Raw genomic sequence first — 19,579 nt, forward strand, 5'->3', positions numbered from 1 at the left:
CCTCTGGAAAACACCAATAACAATGCCATGAAATCAGGAGGACTCATTGATCAGTAAGCCTGAAACTATTGATGGGTAGCCTACTGCGATCCATGATGGCTGTTCCAGATGTGTGTGAGTAAAATAACATTTCCTCATTACAGTATAACATGTAACTCTGTCTGAGCTCATGCACTGTAAGACATGAACAAATAACACCCTGTGTATCCCAAAAGCAACCCTATTCAAGTATCTAGGAAAGCATTCCAAAACATTACACACAATGTGGGTCATCAGCTTGCATTGGATATCCTCCTAAAATTAATGGGCTGAAATAATGTAGGCCACTCATTTGGTAGCAGAATACTCTGGCCTAGCAATTAAACAGCACAACAAACTCCCAAATATATCCAGGCTATGCTGAGATTTTAATAACGGCTAAATTGACCTGTGAGTGAATGAACCTCTTGCTCTCATGTGCTTCCTAAAATAGCTTGTGTGAAAGCAGGGTCTGTTGTGGAGAGTTGCCACCGACCCTTTAGGCAGGAGAAGATGCGTTCACCCTGACCGCCTTCCTAGTGACTGTAGCCTGCACAAAAATAAAGCACGTCAGATGCAATTGCCATAGACACACAGTACCCATGACATCATTCTGCGCACAAGTGCCCGCTAAAGCAGTGTAAAGAGCGAGAGTAAAGGAGAGGAACGCGTGGAAGAGTACACAAACCCTGCACACTATGCATGCTTTGAGCACACAGAGCAAAGCCAACATGGGCAATGATGTCTACTTTCCCATAGAGGGACTATGGGAAAAACTGGGGTGCAGAAAGCAGTAGCCCCCTTTTCATCATCTTCATGGCAGAATGACACGTTAATGACGATCACTTCATGGGCCACATCCTTAAAATTGACATGTGTTAAACAATTAATTGAAGATAAACTGTGTGTAATGGGCGAATAAAATGAGGACCTATGTGGCATATAATGTATGTTTCAAATGGATATTGACTGAGGTTTGTAATAAAACTGTGACATTGGCCAAAATGCTTTTAGGTTTTGTTAACAAACTGAAGAAGGGGTTCTTTCAGTGGTGGTGTGAAATGTACAACAATAATGTAATAGTTGAATACAAAGACTATATTATATAACACAACCCAGGGAATCCTATTGCCAACTACAGACAGATAATTATTATATATGTGGGTCCTGCAAAAATAACAAAAGCTAAGGCAAAAGAATGCTCAAAGGCACTTTGCAGAGCTGCAAAAATCTTTCTTTGAAATAGGTTTACAGAGGTTGCCCTCTGTTGGTGATTATGAATCTTGCATACCTTGCACAGAAGCCCACACAGTACTTTCACAGCTGAATTGTATGCACATCCTGGTTGGCCAAGATACAGATTCCATACAGTAATTTAATAAACAGATCAACAAAATTGTTACAAAAAGCAAAGGTAGAGTTCAACATATGGCTAAATAATTTAATTGAAAATACAATTTGGTCTTGGACACTGGAATAGCACAATGTGTAACACCAAACAATATTGATAATAGGCCTATGCATAAAATGCAATATGTAGGGGTTATGTTCAAATTGATGAATTTGTCCCTGTTCTGCTTGGTAAAGAAATGCAAGGTTGTCGCAACACAAACAGCATACACTATAAGATATTTGCCTTGGTGACCATCACTACTGTCTTGCATTGCTTGTGCTGTTTCTAATTCCCAGAGCAGGATTAGTTACTTAACTACAACCACAAAGCTACCTTTAAAGTACTGGACCTTAACCTACACCCTGGACTACTACACCTGCCCATTGCACATAGGCCTATTATAGTATATATTTTTTGCACATTCTGCACTCAATCCATTCAGCATCATTTTTCTTATGTTAAACAGGTTATTTGTAAAATTTGTTTTTGTATTTATTATTTATTTCATATTAATGTCTAATATGTTTGCTTGTTTATGTATGCACCAACCACCAAGACAAATTCCTTGGAAGTGTAATTTACTTGGCAATAAACCCTTTTCTGATTTCTACATGCAGGTCTACAATGGCCTACACGTCTGCATTTTAGAGTACTCGTCTTTAACCAATTCATTAATGAATCGTATGATTATCTATCCTAAATTATTCATTAAATATTTTACCTTATTTACTACAGACTTTGACATTTCATTTAAGACATATATAGAGTTCATTCCATGTTGTCATCGACAATAAAATAATCCCATAAATCTTTGAAGCACCGATGATGCTTTGACGCCATAGACTGTTTGCCGCCCCTATATCACAAATCACTTGCACTCTGTCTCACTGCACCAATGTGTTCTTCCGCGCAATATCATTTGTAATCGGTTTATTTCCCGTCATGAAACGTATAACGCACGGTTAGCAAACAATAATTCAACCCTGCATCCTATGAATTATTATTTTACTAATACGACATTTATTAAAATGTTACACTCGTGTTTCCTCGTTATGGCGATGTGTGGATCTAGTTTCTCTCAAAAACGAGTTCCACCCATTTCGCCATTTTATGTTCCATAGCAGCTTTGTTGTGAAGAGAAGCCAGTCTGAAACATAAGCAACGGCACATTTAATGCCAATTAAAATCTAGCTAGCTGTTAGAGATTGTAGCGAGGTTAGTTGGTTAACCAGCTAAACTGACGTTATACACGGACCACTGCTAGATCTTTATTAAGTGTTGTACGGGAAATCAAAGATTAGGTTGACGTTAGCTAGCCAAGTTAACGTTACGTAGCTTGTCTGGCAACGTGTTTGCTAGTCAAAGATTGCTCGTCGCACATTTTTCTGTGAAACTGTAGTCTATCAGAAGACACGTTGACGACCACAGTGCAAGACACGAAGACTGAGGAGATGGCGACCTCAGTGGGAAACGTGGCTGACAGCACAGGTTGGTTGATTTTATTTAGCCAACGTTACATGGAAAGTAAGCTGTGAATACTTGACTCGATCGCATTTAGCTAGCTAGCTAGCTAGCTAAATGCGATCGAGCTGGCGGCCAGCAAGTCATGTTAGCTAACGTTGATTTAAAATGAGTGGAGCAAATGTAACGTTAATAGGCTTTCAGCAATTTAATATTTTGCGTCACATTTGACGCCTAAAGTGTTAAACACGATGACCTTTGTAACGTAGGCCCAGTTTCTGCCTATCCTTGCTTCAGTCTCGGGCTAATGGTAACGTTAACGCAAGTTAGCATAACGTTAGCTAACTGGTAGCAGTTTTTTTGTAGCAGGTTGTATCTTAGCTAGCTACCATTAATGGATCTCAATACTTTACGAGTGGCAATTTAACGATTACGGGCAAGTGTATAAAGGTTGTATCAACGTTAAACCGAACTGTACACCGGTATGCAACGTTTTTGGAAAGGGTTTTGCATAAAATTGGTTTGAAGTGTAGCTAACGTTGGTTAACATGTAGGTAGCTAGCTTACGTTGTATTGTGTTGCTCACTGAGTGAGCAGAGAAAATGGCTTCCTCTGTTAAAGATGTCACCATCTTTGGGTCTGCGTTCCCTTTACCTCGGAGGTCGGAACTGGGAGTTACGTCACACCCGAATTGATCGCGTTCAAGTTACAAATCGGAAAAACGGGTAGGGGGACTCTAGCCAGGTTAGCCATTTTTAGCAATACCACTGGCTAACAATTCATTATGTGATATTTTACACGTTGAAACACCGTAGCAACGTGCCCACAGTGTGTACTGCTGATTAAGGAGACACAAATGAGACAGAAGTACCAAAACAGTATTTATACAGATTACGCTACTGTTGATGCTCGGAGCAGCTATGTTGGATTGTTAGATCAGGTTTGGTTCGGTTCTCCCGAGTTTCCGAGTGGGATGTTCGACTTCTTTGGACATTTCATACTGGGAACTCAGAAATTACGACTTCCCAGCTATATATAACTGTTTACTCTCATGGCAAGCTATACTGCGAGGGCTCTGCAGCGGCCTGCTGTTAAAATGGCGGTACAGACATTGCTGTTTGGCACAGATGCACATTGTTATTGACTGTTCTGTATTGTTATCCTAAAGGTGCTCAGTGGGTCTTATATCTGATTGTGGTCTTTAACAGCACTTTGCCTGACTGTGGATTCGTGCATTATGACGTTTTATGTAATCAGCCATCCTTACATACAAGCATTATTGCATCATGAATGGATGCACCTGATCTACTGCGATCTTAGTGTATGCTCTGGCATTATGGCATCAGTTTGCAGGCGTGTGTATCCACTGTACACCAGTTGGAATGTCCTCAAACCATTAGACATCCTCCCTTTCCACACACTTAGAACCAGGCATGATTGCCACACCCTGAATAATTTGACCTCAAGTGTCATGGTTTCTTCTATTTTGGCTCAGAGCCTTTTGATAAAATATGAATGTGAATCATATCATCAATATTTACAACCCCACATTATCTGCTATGTTAAAGTCTCTGAATAACCACACAGGTGTTATCTGCTTAGGTTGAAGGTGGGCCAGAGCTTTGATGGGAATTTATTACGTCACAAATCTTTATCTACCAATAAGAATACAGGTGTAATTTGTCCTGCACTTACAGGTGAAACAAAGCTTACAGGAGGAAGATGTCAATCTATCAGTCTATACACACTTTCACAGTCCTGGGAAGAGGTCTACATAGCCAGAACGGAAAACACCTAAGTGGGTGTTCAGAGCCTTTAAGGCTGTATGGTTTTTGAAATATGACTTGACCGTTGTACTGTCAAGCTTTTGATTCATCTTTTAAAATGTGAAATCCAAAGTGTTCCCAGAATTTCTGCCATTGTATCACCACCCCCTCCCTGTTTTGTTTTTCATCTCATGCATTTATTTTGTTGCCAAACTTTGTATTACTTTTTTTTTTTTGAGTCTGTAGGATAGGATTTCTAGGCTGCAACCACTCTGCAGCACCACTATACTTAATTCAGAATGGTTTGACACACATTCTGCCTTTTAACAAATATTGGTCCCCCCTGCGATTTAGATATTGCACTAGTCCATATTGCTATTTTGATAAAATTGCGATTAATTGTGCCGCCCTAATCTAATGGCGTTTTTCCATTACATGGTACCTGCTCGACTCGCCTCGCCTCGACTCGGCACACTGTGCGTCCGTTTTCCATTGCAGATTTTAGTACCGCCTCAGCGTGGCTGGTCGTATGCCGGCCCGACGCACACACCAGCGCACAAGTATAAACATCAGGCCACTTGAGCTTATTTTACAGTTCTGTGGAGGCTCCACGCAGAGCTTTCGCCGTAGCCTATGTAATATGTGGCCTGATGTATACATTTGTCAGCTGGTGTGTGCGTAGAGCCAGCATGTGTGTGTATGTAGGATACAGCGAAAGCTCTGCCTGGAGCCTCCACAGAACTGAAACGAGCGGCGCCGCAGTAAACTGCCGTGACCTAACACAGAACGTGGAAGGTGTGTTGTTGTTGTCACAGCCAGAAGACATATTTTGTTTCAGAAGAAGCTGGAGGCAGCAACAAAAAACACAGCTGGCTAAACTGTTTAAAAATAGCGGGTTTGTTCAGGACACCCCCGTCTGTCGCTTTCACGTCACCTTTTCGGCTCGCCTCAGCTCGCTTGGAACCTTGACTGAGAAGGTACTAAAAAAAGTACCTGTTAGCAGGTACCAGGTACTTTTTTTCGTAATGGAAAATCAAAAAAGTAGAGTCGAGGCAAGTCGAGCAGGTACCATGTAATGGAAAAGCGCCATTAACTGTGCCAGGAACATGGCACACTGCAACTCTATAAAAAAACTTTTTTGGGAATTTATTCAAACTTAGTAGAGGTCTCTCAGCCAAGTGATCTTGTTTTAAAATCATTCTCACTCTAAAACATTTACGCATACAGTTTTGCTCTTTTGTGAGCAATGCATTTCTAAAAACCTTACATTTTTACCATGCATAAAAAAACGGTTAAAAGCTTTATTGAACAGAGAATTGATTTTTAATCCAATCGTGACCCCGACAATTAAAATCGAAATGTAAAATTCCCAAAGATTATTCGTGATTAATCTGTGCTCTTTTGTTTTCTGTCGTTGAACAACAGACAACATTAGCTTTGTCGCTTTATTTATTTTTTGTTTTCATTTGTCTGCTTTCATTTCTTCCATCACCTCTAACATGTTGTTTCCCCCCTCCTTGGGATGTGTTGGTGCTCCAGAACCGACAAAACGTATGCTTTCCTTCCAAGGGTTGGCTGAGCTGGCGCACCGGGAGTATCAGTCCGGGGACTTTGAGGCAGCTGAGCGACACTGCATGCAGCTATGGAGACAGGAGCCTGATAACACAGGCGTGCTGCTGCTCCTGTCCTCCATCCACTTCCAGTGCCGAAGACTCGACAGGTGAGGTGTCGGGGGTGGGTGGGTTTGCTGATTCAACGCACACTGAGCATGTGGCGTGGAAGTAGCACAGAATAATGGGTCATCTGTGACTTTCAGTGCACACCGCGGTTCTGGGGAGTCAAGTGCAACAACTGAGCGGTCTTCTGGAAGTCCTGTTGCTCAATTTATGGTCTCACTCTGTCCCCTCATGATTCTAACACCGTTTTGGTGGTGGACATACCCTTGCTTTGCAGGTGCCATGGTGCAGGTTTCGGGTCTTGTGAGTTGCAGGTTTAAATGTTCAATCTTGTTTACTCTTTTCTTGCAATGTCAGCAGTATACTCTAAAGCAATTTCAACTTGGTTTCAATTACAATTGTAATTTCAATTTAGTGTCATACTACTGTCAAATAAAGCAAAAAAAGGATTAAGAAAGAGATGTGCAGACAAATCTGAAATGATACATGATAAACTTTAATAATGACAGTTTGGTTGGTGATCTTTAATTGTTAAGTAAAAATATTCAAAAGTAGCTAGTAAAGCATGGACACTGTGACCATCAAAGCGAAAAATGGTGCATATTCTTCATCGTATATGCACCTCTTGTCTGTGCAACCACAGCTTAATTTGGAGTATACTGCCAGCATGATGATTACTTTGCATTATGGACACTCAAATAATGGATTCTGTAAGAATAGAAGTTGGCGAAATGTGTATTTATATTGTCATGTATTAATGTTTTCTACATTTTTAAGGATATTCATCTCAGTGTGCTATTTAAATATTTACCTCTATGCCTAAAACAAATTTCTCCTTTTCATCACTTGCACCATGCTGCTGCTTCTACACGAGGCATTGCGCCAACACTGCCAGCCACTTCCTTCAGGTTTGTGACCATTTTGTACCCATTCTGGCCCTACAGGTCTGCTCACTTCAGCACCTTGGCCATCAAACAGAACCCAATGTTGGCGGAGGCCTACTCCAACCTGGGGAACGTCTACAAGGAGCGTGGACAACTGCAGGAGGCCATAGAGCATTATCGCCATGCCCTGAGACTGAAACCAGATTTTATTGATGGATACATCAACTTGGCAGCTGCTTTGGTGGCTGCAGGGGACATGGAGGGAGCAGTGCAGGCTTATGTGTCTGCATTACAGTACAACCCTGTAAGTGACATGCCATTTGTTGAAAGAGTAACTTAACACTAGGTTGAAAAACAGTGTTCAAGGTGAAAAGTTAAAACACTTCAGAAACAGCAAAGACAAGATTTTCAGGGTCTGCTAAGTTGCTCTTTAATTTGACAGCAAACTATTTGCTTCAAAGGCAAACATATTTGTAGTCAACACTTTGATCTGCGGTTTATTGTAGCAGTAAAATTAAAATGTTTGTTGTTTTTCCCACCAGGATCTTTATTGTGTGCGTAGTGACTTGGGCAACTTGCTTAAAGCCCTTGGGCGTTTGGAAGAGGCTAAGGTATGTTACAGCGCGTTGGCATTTGTATATATGTGTTTGTTTCGTTGTAGATTTTTATTTATTTTTTTTTTTTTTGTACATACTAAGGCCATAGATATTGTTCTTTTCCCCCCTTTGACATTTTAGGCCAAATTTAAGTCCTTTCCTATAACCCCCTCGGCCAAGTGAAGGACTGGACATGGTAGCTTTTTCTCATTTCTCAGAGTTGCAGGAAGCTTCTTGCCCCTAACTTTGTAAAGACCTTTGAAGGTACTGCAATTAATCAACACCCGTATGAGGCAACACATTTTTCTGTATTTTTAAAAATAATCATAGTACACAGATTTTCTGTTGATTACTTTTTAGACAGCTTCATCTATTTTGTTTTTCAGTATAGTATTTGTATCACATTTGTCCCCATTTTGTATCACTTTTAGTCCCAATGTCCTTTTGCTTTACCCCGACCTTTCACCAGAGGTCAGCCCCTTCCCATTCAGGAAGAAAGGCTGGAATTTTTAAATCGAAACATTTGATCTATATTATCATTTTTGAACCTCAGCCCATGCATTTTCATATAGATTTTGGAGGGAAAATGCTGGCTCGGTCTTTGAAGAATATATGAACTGATGAGAAGCTAGTTTATTTTTGCAGTGCAAAAGATAAGATGGTTTCTAACCTAACCACTACACTCCAATATTTATCAAGTGTCCAATGACAAGCTTTTGGTCTCCGCTTGCTGTCAGTACAGTTGCTGCCAGTGTGGGTTACTCTCCCCTTTGTCATTAAAGACTATATAACGGGGCTCCCGGGGTTGGGTCAAATCTGGAGATATGGAGTAGTCTCAGTGGTTACAGGCCATCTTATTTCGTGCTAGAGGGGGGTAAAGGAGTGGGGAGGAGCATCAGGGAGTCACAAGCTCCCTGCTCTGTCGCTCCACCCCCCGCGCGCTTGCTAAGGATTGGTGGAGTGTGCACGCTGAGAGCTGCCTTCCTGACCCCAACCGTGCTTTTCATGCACACATGCATGAGTTCTTCTTTTTGACTGTGGTTGATAATGAAAGTTGTACCCAGCTGGCTATTTATTCTGATATCCACTGCTGTTGAATAGTGTGTTAAACTGTGTGGGTTTAAGAGAGCTCATTCTCAAGTGCCTTAAAGTGGTTCAAGTGTTGTCAGGCAGACAGCTCACAATCTGTACTCCACCACCTGCGCCAGATGCTGGGTTAGAAAGACAGGCCCGCGCAGCAACAGCGATGACTTCTTTATTTCAGAGCTTTCGGAGGCTTCTAGATACCAATAATTGCACCACAGACTTTTCTCCCCACCCATTGGCCAGGATTCAAGAAAGCAGGCCAGGATAAAGAAATTCAAGATTTGAAAATATTTCATGAAAATGCTAAAAGATCGAAAGAAAATGATTAATACTTCTTCCCTTTTCCTTCGAATATGTAATACTATTCCCAACGAAATGGGATCAGTTCATTTGGCCAAGATCAAGCCAGTAACTGCCCTCCTGTAGTTTGATATGAAAACTGAATTGATGGACAGCTGGAAACTGACCTAAACCTATATTTTACTGATAAACTGAACATATCAAAGCCTTTCTTCCCTCCCAGTCACCCTTAAAGCATTTTTTTTTTTTTTCTTTGAAATGAAACATTCATTGCATGAATGAAGTATAGTCTATGTTGTGATTTTTGGAAGAACCTGTTTTATTTCCATATTAAAAAAGAATGTATTGTTTAAAGACTTTTACTAACGATCTTGTTTTCTGATTTTGTCTCTTTTGGTTTTTCCACAACTGATATTGTTATTTAGAAGGTTTCAGGTGGGTGACACTATTCCTGCGTAGGTGCCTGGCGGAAAGGAACACTAGGGCAGCCTCAGTCCTCTCCTCTTCTTCCAGCCAGCTGCGGCCACCACTCTGACAAAGTCCAAAAATATGGTAACGGGTTTGTAACTGACAACAAAAGAAAAACCACCTCACTTCATGCTCCTCTGTCTTGTGGCTGCCTTTGAAGAGCAAAAGAAAAAAAATAGCAAAACAATTTACAGTAAGCATTTCTGACAATATGCTATACTAATTACCCAATTCTGTATTAAGTAAAAAGAAACTAGGATTTGGAAGCAATAATCGTGAAAATCAAGTAAGAACCCTCTAACTCTTCCATGTTGTTTATTTTTCCTGTTTTGTTTTTCCTTCTTTATTTGGAGTTGCAGCGTTCTGATGATGCAGATAATGCGCTGTGAGTCTGCAGTAGCGCAGGGGCTGCGCAGCGATGTCCTCCAAGCGGAAAGCGCAAGCATGCGACCCACACCCCCTCACTCCCTTTGGCCTGTTGGTTGCGGACCTCTCCCCACTCACAACCAGCCTCGCTCCCGAATGCCCCTAAATCTCAGACATAATTTGGCTTTTGAAAAACCCTTATTTTCTCACGTACAGTGAAAGCTTTTTGCTAATTCAAATGAAAAATGGCTTATTGTATATTGGCGGTTTGTTTCCAAATGCCCCTGTCTTAAAATCCCAGTGTAGCCATGGATTGACCCCTCAATGACTCCCTTTATTCTGAGATACTTTATGGGTGCTGAGTGTGTGCCAGTCTGGCGTTTCAGGTGTTCTGCCAGGGGTTGTTGGTCTGCAGCTGTCTTACCTGGCCATTCAAGCAAGCGCAGCAGCGAAGTAATGACCATTGCCAGGAGCATGGTCACGCGAACAGCATTATATGGAGCATTGTGGTGGTGGCGGCAATAGACACACACCACACGCTCGCGTTTGTTGCGCACGCATTACAGGGACCATCACTTGCACGAACTGTCAATCATCCTAGGTTGTAAGATAGGCCCATATGAAATACATATTCATGCATATATTTGGGATTTATTTATTTTTTTAGATCTTAATATCATATTTAGTACTTTGGGTTATAACTAATCGGTGTGTGAAATTATTAGAGCTCAGTAGCCTGTACCTGATGTGGGGACCACAACATTTGGTGTGAATGTGGTCATAACTGAAGGATGAGGGCATACGTGTGGGTGTTGGTTGGATCCGCGCAGCGTAGGAAAAAGCAATGCAGCTTAGCGCGGCAGACTTGTGCGCACGCGAGCCCATGCTGCAGACTCACTTTTTGCCGTGATGGAGAATAGTCACTAATTTTGATTTCTCTGCCCTTTTTGTTTTTTCCTTACTTTTATTCTCAATCTTCTATTTGTTTTTATTTTACAAACCCCTGTCCTCCCCTCTACACACTATACCTCTCCCCATTCTACCTCTTCTCCTCCTTTCCTATGGTTTTTCATTTTGAACCCATTGAAGGCTTGTTACCTGAAAGCCATTGAGACTCAGCCCAACTTTGCAGTGGCTTGGAGCAACCTGGGCTGTGTGTTCAATGCCCAAGGAGAGATATGGCTGGCCATACACCATTTTGAAAAGGTCAGTTGCCTAATCACAATTTTCAATTCTACTACTTTCTGTCTTGGTATATTATTTTGTTGTCCCATGTTTTTAAACATGTTTTTACATTTTTAGGCAGTGACTCTGGACCCAAATTTCCTTGATGCATACATCAATTTAGGAAATGTTTTGAAGGAAGCCCGCATCTTTGACAGGTGAGTCCAAATCATGACATAGACAGTATGATACTCCTTCATACATTCATGTCTACTCTTTTGTCTTTTAAAAGCACTGCCCTACCACACCCTATGTGGAATTTCAAATGAGTCAAGAACTTTGTCTAGGCAGGGCATATTTATTCCACCTTCATAACTGCCATCACAGTCATGGTTGTAACTGCTGAAATGGTGGTTTTATTTTATATACGTGTGCTCCAGTAGTTTTAAAATTGTGTAAAACATGACCAATTTCTCAATTACATGGTTAATGGCTTGTGAGAAGTTATTTTAAAAGAAAGTGGACTAACTACAATTTCGAATTATGCAAAAGATTGCTCTTGGGCTTAACTTGTATCCACATCTTGTCCTATGTTTCCAGAGCTGTGGCTGGATACCTAAGAGCCCTGAGTCTTAGCCCCAACCATGCGGTTGTCCATGGAAACCTGGCCTGTGTCTACTACGAGCAAGGCCTCATTGACCTGGCTATTGACACCTACCGCCGTGCTATTGAATTGCAGCCCCACTTCCCCGATGCCTACTGCAATTTGGCAAATGCCTTGAAGGAGAAAGGCAATGTAAGGCAGCATTTTGTGCATCCCCAGTCAAGACCATCTTAAATACCAACATTTTGTGTAGTTATTTGGTCTCTTTGAGTCCGTAAGCATTTACGGAATTTAACTTATAAAATGCCAATGTCTTTCCCAGGTGTCTGAAGCAGAAGAGTGCTACAACACAGCCTTGCGTTTGTGTCCAACCCATGCAGACTCTCTTAACAACTTGGCCAATATCAAGCGTGAGCAGGGCAACATTGAGGAGGCCGTCCAGCTCTATAGGAAAGCACTAGAGGTGAGTTTAGGATACTGGGAACTGATATTTTCTGCTATGAAAAGGTCCATTTAACAAGACTATCATGATTGCGGTAAATGAACATGGCATTTCTAATCTTCTTGCTGACCCTTTATGTTTTTCATCAGGTGTTCCCGGAGTTTGCAGCAGCTCACTCTAACCTTGCTAGTGTCCTGCAGCAACAGGGAAAACTCCAGGAGGCCCTTATGCACTACAAGGAGGCCATCAGGTTTGTAAATTTACGCATATATAAATATATAAAAACAAGACATACTATAGCCTAATTGAGTAGTTTTGTTATACACATGTTAAAACTGTTTTTCTGTTTGGTTTTTAGAATCAGCCCCACATTTGCTGATGCCTACTCAAACATGGGCAATACACTGAAGGAAATGCAAGATGTACAGGGAGCGCTGCAATGCTACACCCGTGCCATCCAGATCAACCCTGCCTTTGCTGATGCTCACAGCAATTTGGCCTCTATCCACAAGGTAGGAGTTTCTTAATTTTAACTTTGGTATTATTCCCTTATTGTTTGCCGTTATGATTACTGATTGTGTTCAGAATTATGCCACATCACTGTAGGGCTTTACCTAGCCAGGGTCGACCCAACAGCTCTAACAGCAATGACGTTGCAATAATTGTCTCTCAATAACACTCAAATTATATTTGTACCTATCTATAAACATTTTGAATTGGTCAATAATGGTGTACTGACTAATGGGTTAATGCTAGTTAAAATTATGTATGTAGGTTTCCTGTTTCATGAAACTGATAATGAACTTTTGTTTTGATAGCTTTTGTGGAGTTGCCTGCAGATAACGAACACGTGTATATAAGGATTACTACCTGTGCTGTGTTATATATATTTGTTTTTGTGACTTCATGCATTTTGGTTTTGTAGTCTAAACTTTTTCTTGACCATTAGGATTCTGGAAACATCCCAGAGGCCATTGCATCTTACCGCACTGCCTTGAAACTCAAGCCGGACTTCCCTGATGCTTACTGCAATTTGGCACATTGCCTACAGGTTTGTTTATATGGCAATACATATATTTGTCATATTTACAGTACATACGATAGTTACTTGTTTTGCTTCTGTTGAATTAGAAGTTTATTTTCTAACTTCTCTCATTCCTGTCACTCTCCCAGATTGTGTGCGACTGGACAGATTATGATGAGCGGATGAAGAAGCTTGTGAGCATTGTGGCTGACCAGCTGGATAAGAACCGCTTGCCTTCAGTGCACCCACACCACAGCATGCTGTATCCACTCTCTCACGGATTCCGCAAAGCCATTGCTGAACGCCACGGAAACCTTTGCCTGGACAAGGTACACGCACTGATCAAAGCAAGTAAACTTTCATTCATTTTTGGGGGGGATGGAAGGTGGCTGGTGATGGCAGTGGCTGTCTGCAGGGATATGGGGAAGGTAAGGGATGGGCAAGATACTGGATATATTTAACTTTGTAGAAAAGGGGTGAAAGGTGGTGGTGAATGGGTTGCTTGCAGGGATGGGGGTATGGTTTAGGTTGGACATGATTTTAGATGAATCTGTGGTTGTTTATGGTTGAGTATAAATGTGTGTAAACATATCTGAATATGAATGCATAATCTGTAGGCAATGTGACACCATTTTGGTATCAGAAGTGTTGTGGTTTCCTTCTGTAGTCCATTTGCAGTCAAAGTAATGTTGACAAATCACATTTGAGCGGGCTTTGGTTGCATGCAGGTAAAAGGTCCGTGTGGAGAGTAAAAGAGGCGTACGACGGAACCCCAATAACTATTGGCTTGGCTACCCCCACCCCCACCCCCCGAGGCTAAAAAACGTTCTCAGACTGATTGCCAATGGGTTCCAAGATTGCAGTGTGTGTAACTATCCTGGCTACCCTGCTGTAGCTGTATTCTTACACACTATTGCTAATTCCACAGATCAATGCACTGCACAAACCTGCTTTTGAGCATCCGAAGGATCTGAAGGCCAGCGGTGGACGTCTGCGTGTTGGCTACGTCAGCTCTGACTTTGGCAACCATCCTACTTCCCATCTGATGCAGTCCATTCCTGGAATGCACAATCCTGAGAAATTTGAGGTAGGTGATCTTTCAATTCTAGAATTTACAAACTTGACCTGAGAAGTATATATAATGCATATTACTAATGTATGGTCTTGTCAGTAAATGATACAAGGGTTGACTGTAATAGTCTAAAAATGTATTTATACTTATTTATTTTCTCCAAGGTTTTCTGCTATGCGCTGAGCCCTGATGATAGTACCAACTTTCGTGTGAAAGTGGTAGCAGAGGCTCATCATTTCACAGACCTCTCACAGGTACCTGTTATGACCTAGAGTTGCTTCTTCATCACTATTTATCTGTTTAGTGTGTTTTAGAGTGTCTATTAACCTTATGGATGTACATTTTAACTGGCTGGTCTTCACAAAACCATTTTCACTGAAGCTGTCTGGTACCTCTCTCCTTCAGATTCCTTGCAATGGCAAGGCAGCTGATCGTATTCACCAGGATGGAGTCCACATTCTGGTCAACATGAACGGATACACCAAGGGAGCCCGAAATGAGCTGTTTGCCCTCCGCCCTGCCCCCATTCAGGTGAGTGCTGCATGTGATTTGTGATGGTTCTGACACAGATTTGTATCTCTGGGTAAACGTCACCTGTGCAAATAAATAACTGCATTAATCTGATCTTTGATCTCAACAGACTATGTGGCTGGGTTACCCTGGAACCAGTGGGGCTCCCTTCATGGACTACATCATCTCTGACAAGGAGACATCCCCTTTGGAAGTAGCTGAGCAGTATTCTGAAAAACTGGCTTACATGCCCCATACTTTCTTTATTGGAGACCACGCCAACATGTTCCCTCACCTCAAGGTTTGTCCGTCCTCACATTCTTGCCATTTGTTTCTGTGTGTCTTGTTTTACAAAATAATGTGTCTTGTTTTACAAAATAAAATCAACAGGAAACACTAAAGTATAATCAGGGTGTGTGTAACATTTTTCTTTTTTGATCCACAGAAAAAGGCTGTGATTGATTTCAAATCTAATGGACACATCTTTGACAACCGCATCGTGCTTAATGGTATTGATCTGAAGGCCTACTTGGACAGTCTGCCAGATGTGAAAGTGATAAAGGTCAGTTAAGAGAATTTCCGAACCAAATTGTTTTTATTGACAAACCAGTGAATTTAGTGCAAATGGTGAACTATAGTTAAGTTTTGGAATATCTAGATGGCATTATTTGACTAGCCGAACAAAACAATAAATCACTGCCTGTCCTTAACCTTGGCCAATATCTGCAGATTCAGAAAAGATTTTCGTGTTTAAAATCATTAAAATGTCAAATGAACCATGCAGTCAAAAATATCATGTTGTTGACTGATTTGCCATTGAACCATAGTCGAGTATTCAAGCTGAAACTGTTCTCTGTGACCAGATGAAGTGTGACAACAACCAGGAAGCTGCTGGGGACACAAATGGAGCTCTGTCCATGCCCGTAATCCCCATGAACACAGCAGCTGAAGCAATCATCAACATGATCAACCAAGGCCAAATCCAGGTCACAATCAATGGCTTCACTGTCAGCAATGGCCTGGCCACCACACAGGTATGCCAATCTTGGTCCCACTTGTCCATGTAAATGAGGGGTATGTCATGGGGTACAAAACATGAGCAAATGCAGAAACCGGCAAGGGCAGCCATTTACTTTAGCTTGCTGCTTTTCCAGATCTTTTCAGCAAAAGAGGTTGTTGTCTCTGAGACTGGGTCCTTACAGGTATGATGTCTTCATGAAAGTAAGGTGGAAGCACAGGGTTGTTGGTGAGGGAAATGGTGGCACTATGGATTGGCTGTAGAATAAATGATATCTTCAATCTAAATCTTGGCTTCCCAGACAGCATGTTCTCAACAGTAAGCTCAGTACCATCCAAGTGGCTCAAACGGTCGAGACCTGTCACACTTCATAACTCTTCAGGATGAAACCATTGAGGCCCCTCCATCTCTTAAGCAATACGGTTTTGTCCACCATTTTAGATCAACAACAAAGCTGCCACAGGGGAGGAGGTGCCACGCACAATCGTTGTGACAACCCGCTCCCAGTATGGTCTCCCAGAAGACTCCATTGTCTACTGCAACTTTAACCAGCTGTATAAGATTGACCCCCCTACTCTTCAGATGTGGGCTAATGTAAGTTGGATAGACTTGGTTATGTCATTTCTTTGAGTGTTCCTTTGTGTGGAAAATCGGCTTTAAAACTACCCTCTCCCTGCAGATCCTAAAGCGAGTACCCAACAGCGTTCTGTGGCTTCTTCGCTTCCCTGCTGTCGGCGAGCCCAACATCCAGCAGTATGCCCAGAACATGGGTGTGCCTGGCTCTCGCATCATCTTTTCTCCTGTGGCCCCCAAGGAGGAGCATGTGAGAAGGGGCCAGCTGGCTGATGTGTGCCTCGACACACCTCTGTGCAATGGTCACACCACAGGCATGGATGTTCTCTGGGCTGGAACACCCATGGTCACCATGCCAGGTAAGGGAACTAGAGTATCAAGGGACAGACTTAAAACCGTTGATTGCTAATTGAGTACGTTTTTGTCAATATAACTACAGTACTACAGGAAAATACAACCATTTTACATATTAAATGTCTGATTTCTTGTGATAAAATAACTAGTATATGAAGAACAGATTTCAAGTGAAGGCTGCTTTTTTTAATTGCAAAACCTTGTTGTAAAGGTGAGACCCTTGCCTCCCGCGTGGCTGCCTCACAACTCAACTGCCTGGGCTGCCCTGAGCTAATAGCCCAGAGTCGTCAGGATTATGAGGACATAGCAGTCAAACTGGGCTCTGACATGGAATAGTAAGTAGAATTTGATCTGACTTCTTTTGGAAAAACATTAAACTCTGAAGTCTGACCATTTTTTTTCTTTGTCTCCTTTAGCCTGAAGATGGTTAGAGCACGTGTTTGGAAGCAGCGAATCTGCAGCCCTCTTTTCAACACCAAGCAGTACACAATTGATCTGGAGAGGCTCTATCTGCAGATGTGGGAGCACCATAGCAATGGCAAAAAGCCAGAACCCCTGGTCAAAATCCACTCGGTAGAGACCAGCGAGAGTGCCTGAACAGGAATCACGATGATTTATTTTCCCTTGGACCCCAAACATTTTCCCCCCCTCCCCGCCTTTTTTTTTCTTTTTTTCTTTTTACCATTATCAGCACCCCTGCTTGGAATGGTCAGTGTCCACTCCAGCTCTCTCCTTCAATGATTGTCTCCATCTCACTCATTTACTAATAATGGGACTCTTTTGTGAAAGAGCCAACAGATGTACACATTTTCCCCATCACAGCCGTTGTTTCATCACACATCTGCATTCCTGAGCCAGATGGAGCCTGAGACTTTCAGGCACCTCATCTGAGACTCTTGTCCTAAAACACAGTATATCTGTTGAGCATGAGAGGATTGTGAATGCCCTGCTACCCCTACAGTACTTGGATCTGGTACTATGGACAGTACTTTTTTTTTTTTTCTCCTGTCGGTGTGCGTGGAGTGCGTGCAGGACTAACTGCAGCTTGTGGAGAGAATGCCCAGCCGTCAGTACTTGTTGATCTATTTATAAATGGATTGAGAGTGTTGTGTTTCAAAAGGACAATGTTGCGGCATGGAAATTGTAACTGACTTAAGTTTCATCAGCTTTAAAATGCAATTGTAAAACTTAGATTTCAACTGCTCTTTAGTTTGTCTTAAGCTGTTATTAAATTACTGCAATGAATAGATGTTAAAGTTTTGAGGAATATGGTCTAGATGAATACTTCTTCCCATCGCCAGATGCCAACTTTTATTAATTTTGTGGTCAATTAAGGAATGTTAAGTGGCTGCTGTCCTGTTTGATGTCACACGTTGCTTGTAAAGATGATTAGACAAAATTGGACAAAGGATCTTCTATTCATTGGAAAGGGCCTAATTTTCAGTTTAGATGATGGAGCTGTTCACAAATTGATCTTGTTTTTTAATCACTCAAACCAGGAATGGCCTAGGTAAGTATTTTCTAAGGGTTTTTTGTTTTTGTATTGTCCGTCAACTGCTTTCAATGATGCCGCAAGGTTCTAAATATAATTTAAAAAAATAAAGGGATGGCAAAACTCTATACTGTCTATTGCACTCACTTGATTAAGTTGTTGGTATAAACAAATGTAGACGATGAGCATAGATTACTGTGTACATGTGGCAGCAATCTAAAATGAATTACAATTTTTTTTGAAAATTGTTTTGGTCCATTCTAATAAAGATCAATCTGCTATGCCTAACCCTGTTGCTCACCATAGTGGGTTGCCAGCGGTGTTATCCATGGTGACCAAGGTACGTCAACTGCTGTTTGTTTTTCTTACTCTCAAACATGTTGGTAGTCAGTAAACTAGAAAAGACCACTGATGGAGCATGTGTATTCATATAATAGAAATATCGCAATGCCAAAGTTATGAATAAAAGTCCTGTGTCAAAATTAAGTCAGCATAATGTGCTCATTGTTGAAAAAGCGTACAGTATTGTGCATTGTAAATGTTAAAGCACTTAAATATAGCCTGTTGAGCTAATTATAACATACTGTTGGGTAATGTCATTATTCTTTTTCATATCTTTTCTATTTAGAAGTATAAGTATAGCGTAGCATTAAATAGAAATACTGTTTAAGTTCAAGTAACGTTAAGTTACCTCAAAAAACATGACACTAAATCAGGGGCGATTCTAGGGTCAGAGCTTTAGGGGTGCTGAGCACCCAATGAGCCCCACTGCCACCACCCACCCTTTTTTCACACAAAAAACAAAAATGTCTATTGAAAAATAACTATCATTTTAACATTGGTTCAACTAACTCCAACATCCAGATTGTTTTTCTTTTTTTTGAGACCTTTTCAGAGCACCAGCTTAATTGTGAGAGTTCACACAGACAGCCCCCTGTAACAAACACAAAACCTTCTTCACTCAGCTGGTTTTCCTGACCGTTAACTCCATGTGCCGAGAGAGAGACAGACAGACAGAAAGAGAGAGAGAGCGCGAGAGATGCTATGAGTTCAGGAGTTAAGCCTGGTTCAGGTTAAATCCTCTGTGTGTGAGGAATGAATAAATACAGCAAAAGAAAAACATTAAACTTTCTTTTATTGTCTAGTTTGATAGTCAGCCACAACTGAACAATAACAGATATAAATCTAGGAATGAATAACAATTCATTTAAAAAGCCACAGTGAGTGTTTTCACACATAGGCCTACTGGTAGTATACAGTGATATGTTTGTTTTTTCACTCTGGTCCAAACGCCAGGGCCAGAGTGATAGAG

The 19,579-nt window shown here is 41.4% G+C and overlaps 1 protein-coding gene across 6 annotated transcripts; it reads left to right on the plus strand.

Moving 5' to 3' along the window:
* Positions 1 to 2,517: 2,517 nt before the first annotated feature.
* On the plus strand, positions 2,518 to 18,394 carry ogt.1 (O-linked N-acetylglucosamine (GlcNAc) transferase, tandem duplicate 1). Of its 6 annotated transcripts, none has more exons than XM_031319690.2 (22): positions 2,518 to 2,899; positions 6,178 to 6,358; positions 7,259 to 7,502; positions 7,741 to 7,809; positions 11,104 to 11,220; positions 11,317 to 11,396; positions 11,779 to 11,974; positions 12,105 to 12,245; positions 12,374 to 12,474; positions 12,583 to 12,736; positions 13,174 to 13,275; positions 13,398 to 13,595; positions 14,177 to 14,335; positions 14,485 to 14,574; positions 14,726 to 14,851; positions 14,961 to 15,131; positions 15,276 to 15,392; positions 15,694 to 15,864; positions 16,290 to 16,442; positions 16,528 to 16,780; positions 16,987 to 17,110; positions 17,192 to 18,394. In XM_031319690.2, the coding sequence occupies exons 1-22, from the start codon at positions 2,863 to 2,865 to the stop codon at positions 17,370 to 17,372; spliced, it is 3,165 nt and encodes a 1,054-aa protein (XP_031175550.1). In that variant the 5' UTR covers positions 2,518 to 2,862; the 3' UTR covers positions 17,373 to 18,394. The 6 variants fall into 6 exon arrangements, with proteins under 6 accessions (XP_031175550.1, XP_031175551.1, XP_031175552.1 ...); XM_031319691.2 differs by having other exon boundaries at positions 13,398 to 13,577; XM_031319692.2 differs by having other exon boundaries at positions 6,208 to 6,358.
* The last annotated feature ends 1,185 nt before the right edge of the window (positions 18,395 to 19,579 follow it).

Source organism: Sander lucioperca, chromosome 1 (assembly GCF_008315115.2).
Source record: "Sander lucioperca isolate FBNREF2018 chromosome 1, SLUC_FBN_1.2, whole genome shotgun sequence".
In the NCBI taxonomy this organism is placed as follows: Eukaryota; Metazoa; Chordata; class Actinopteri; order Perciformes; family Percidae; genus Sander; species Sander lucioperca.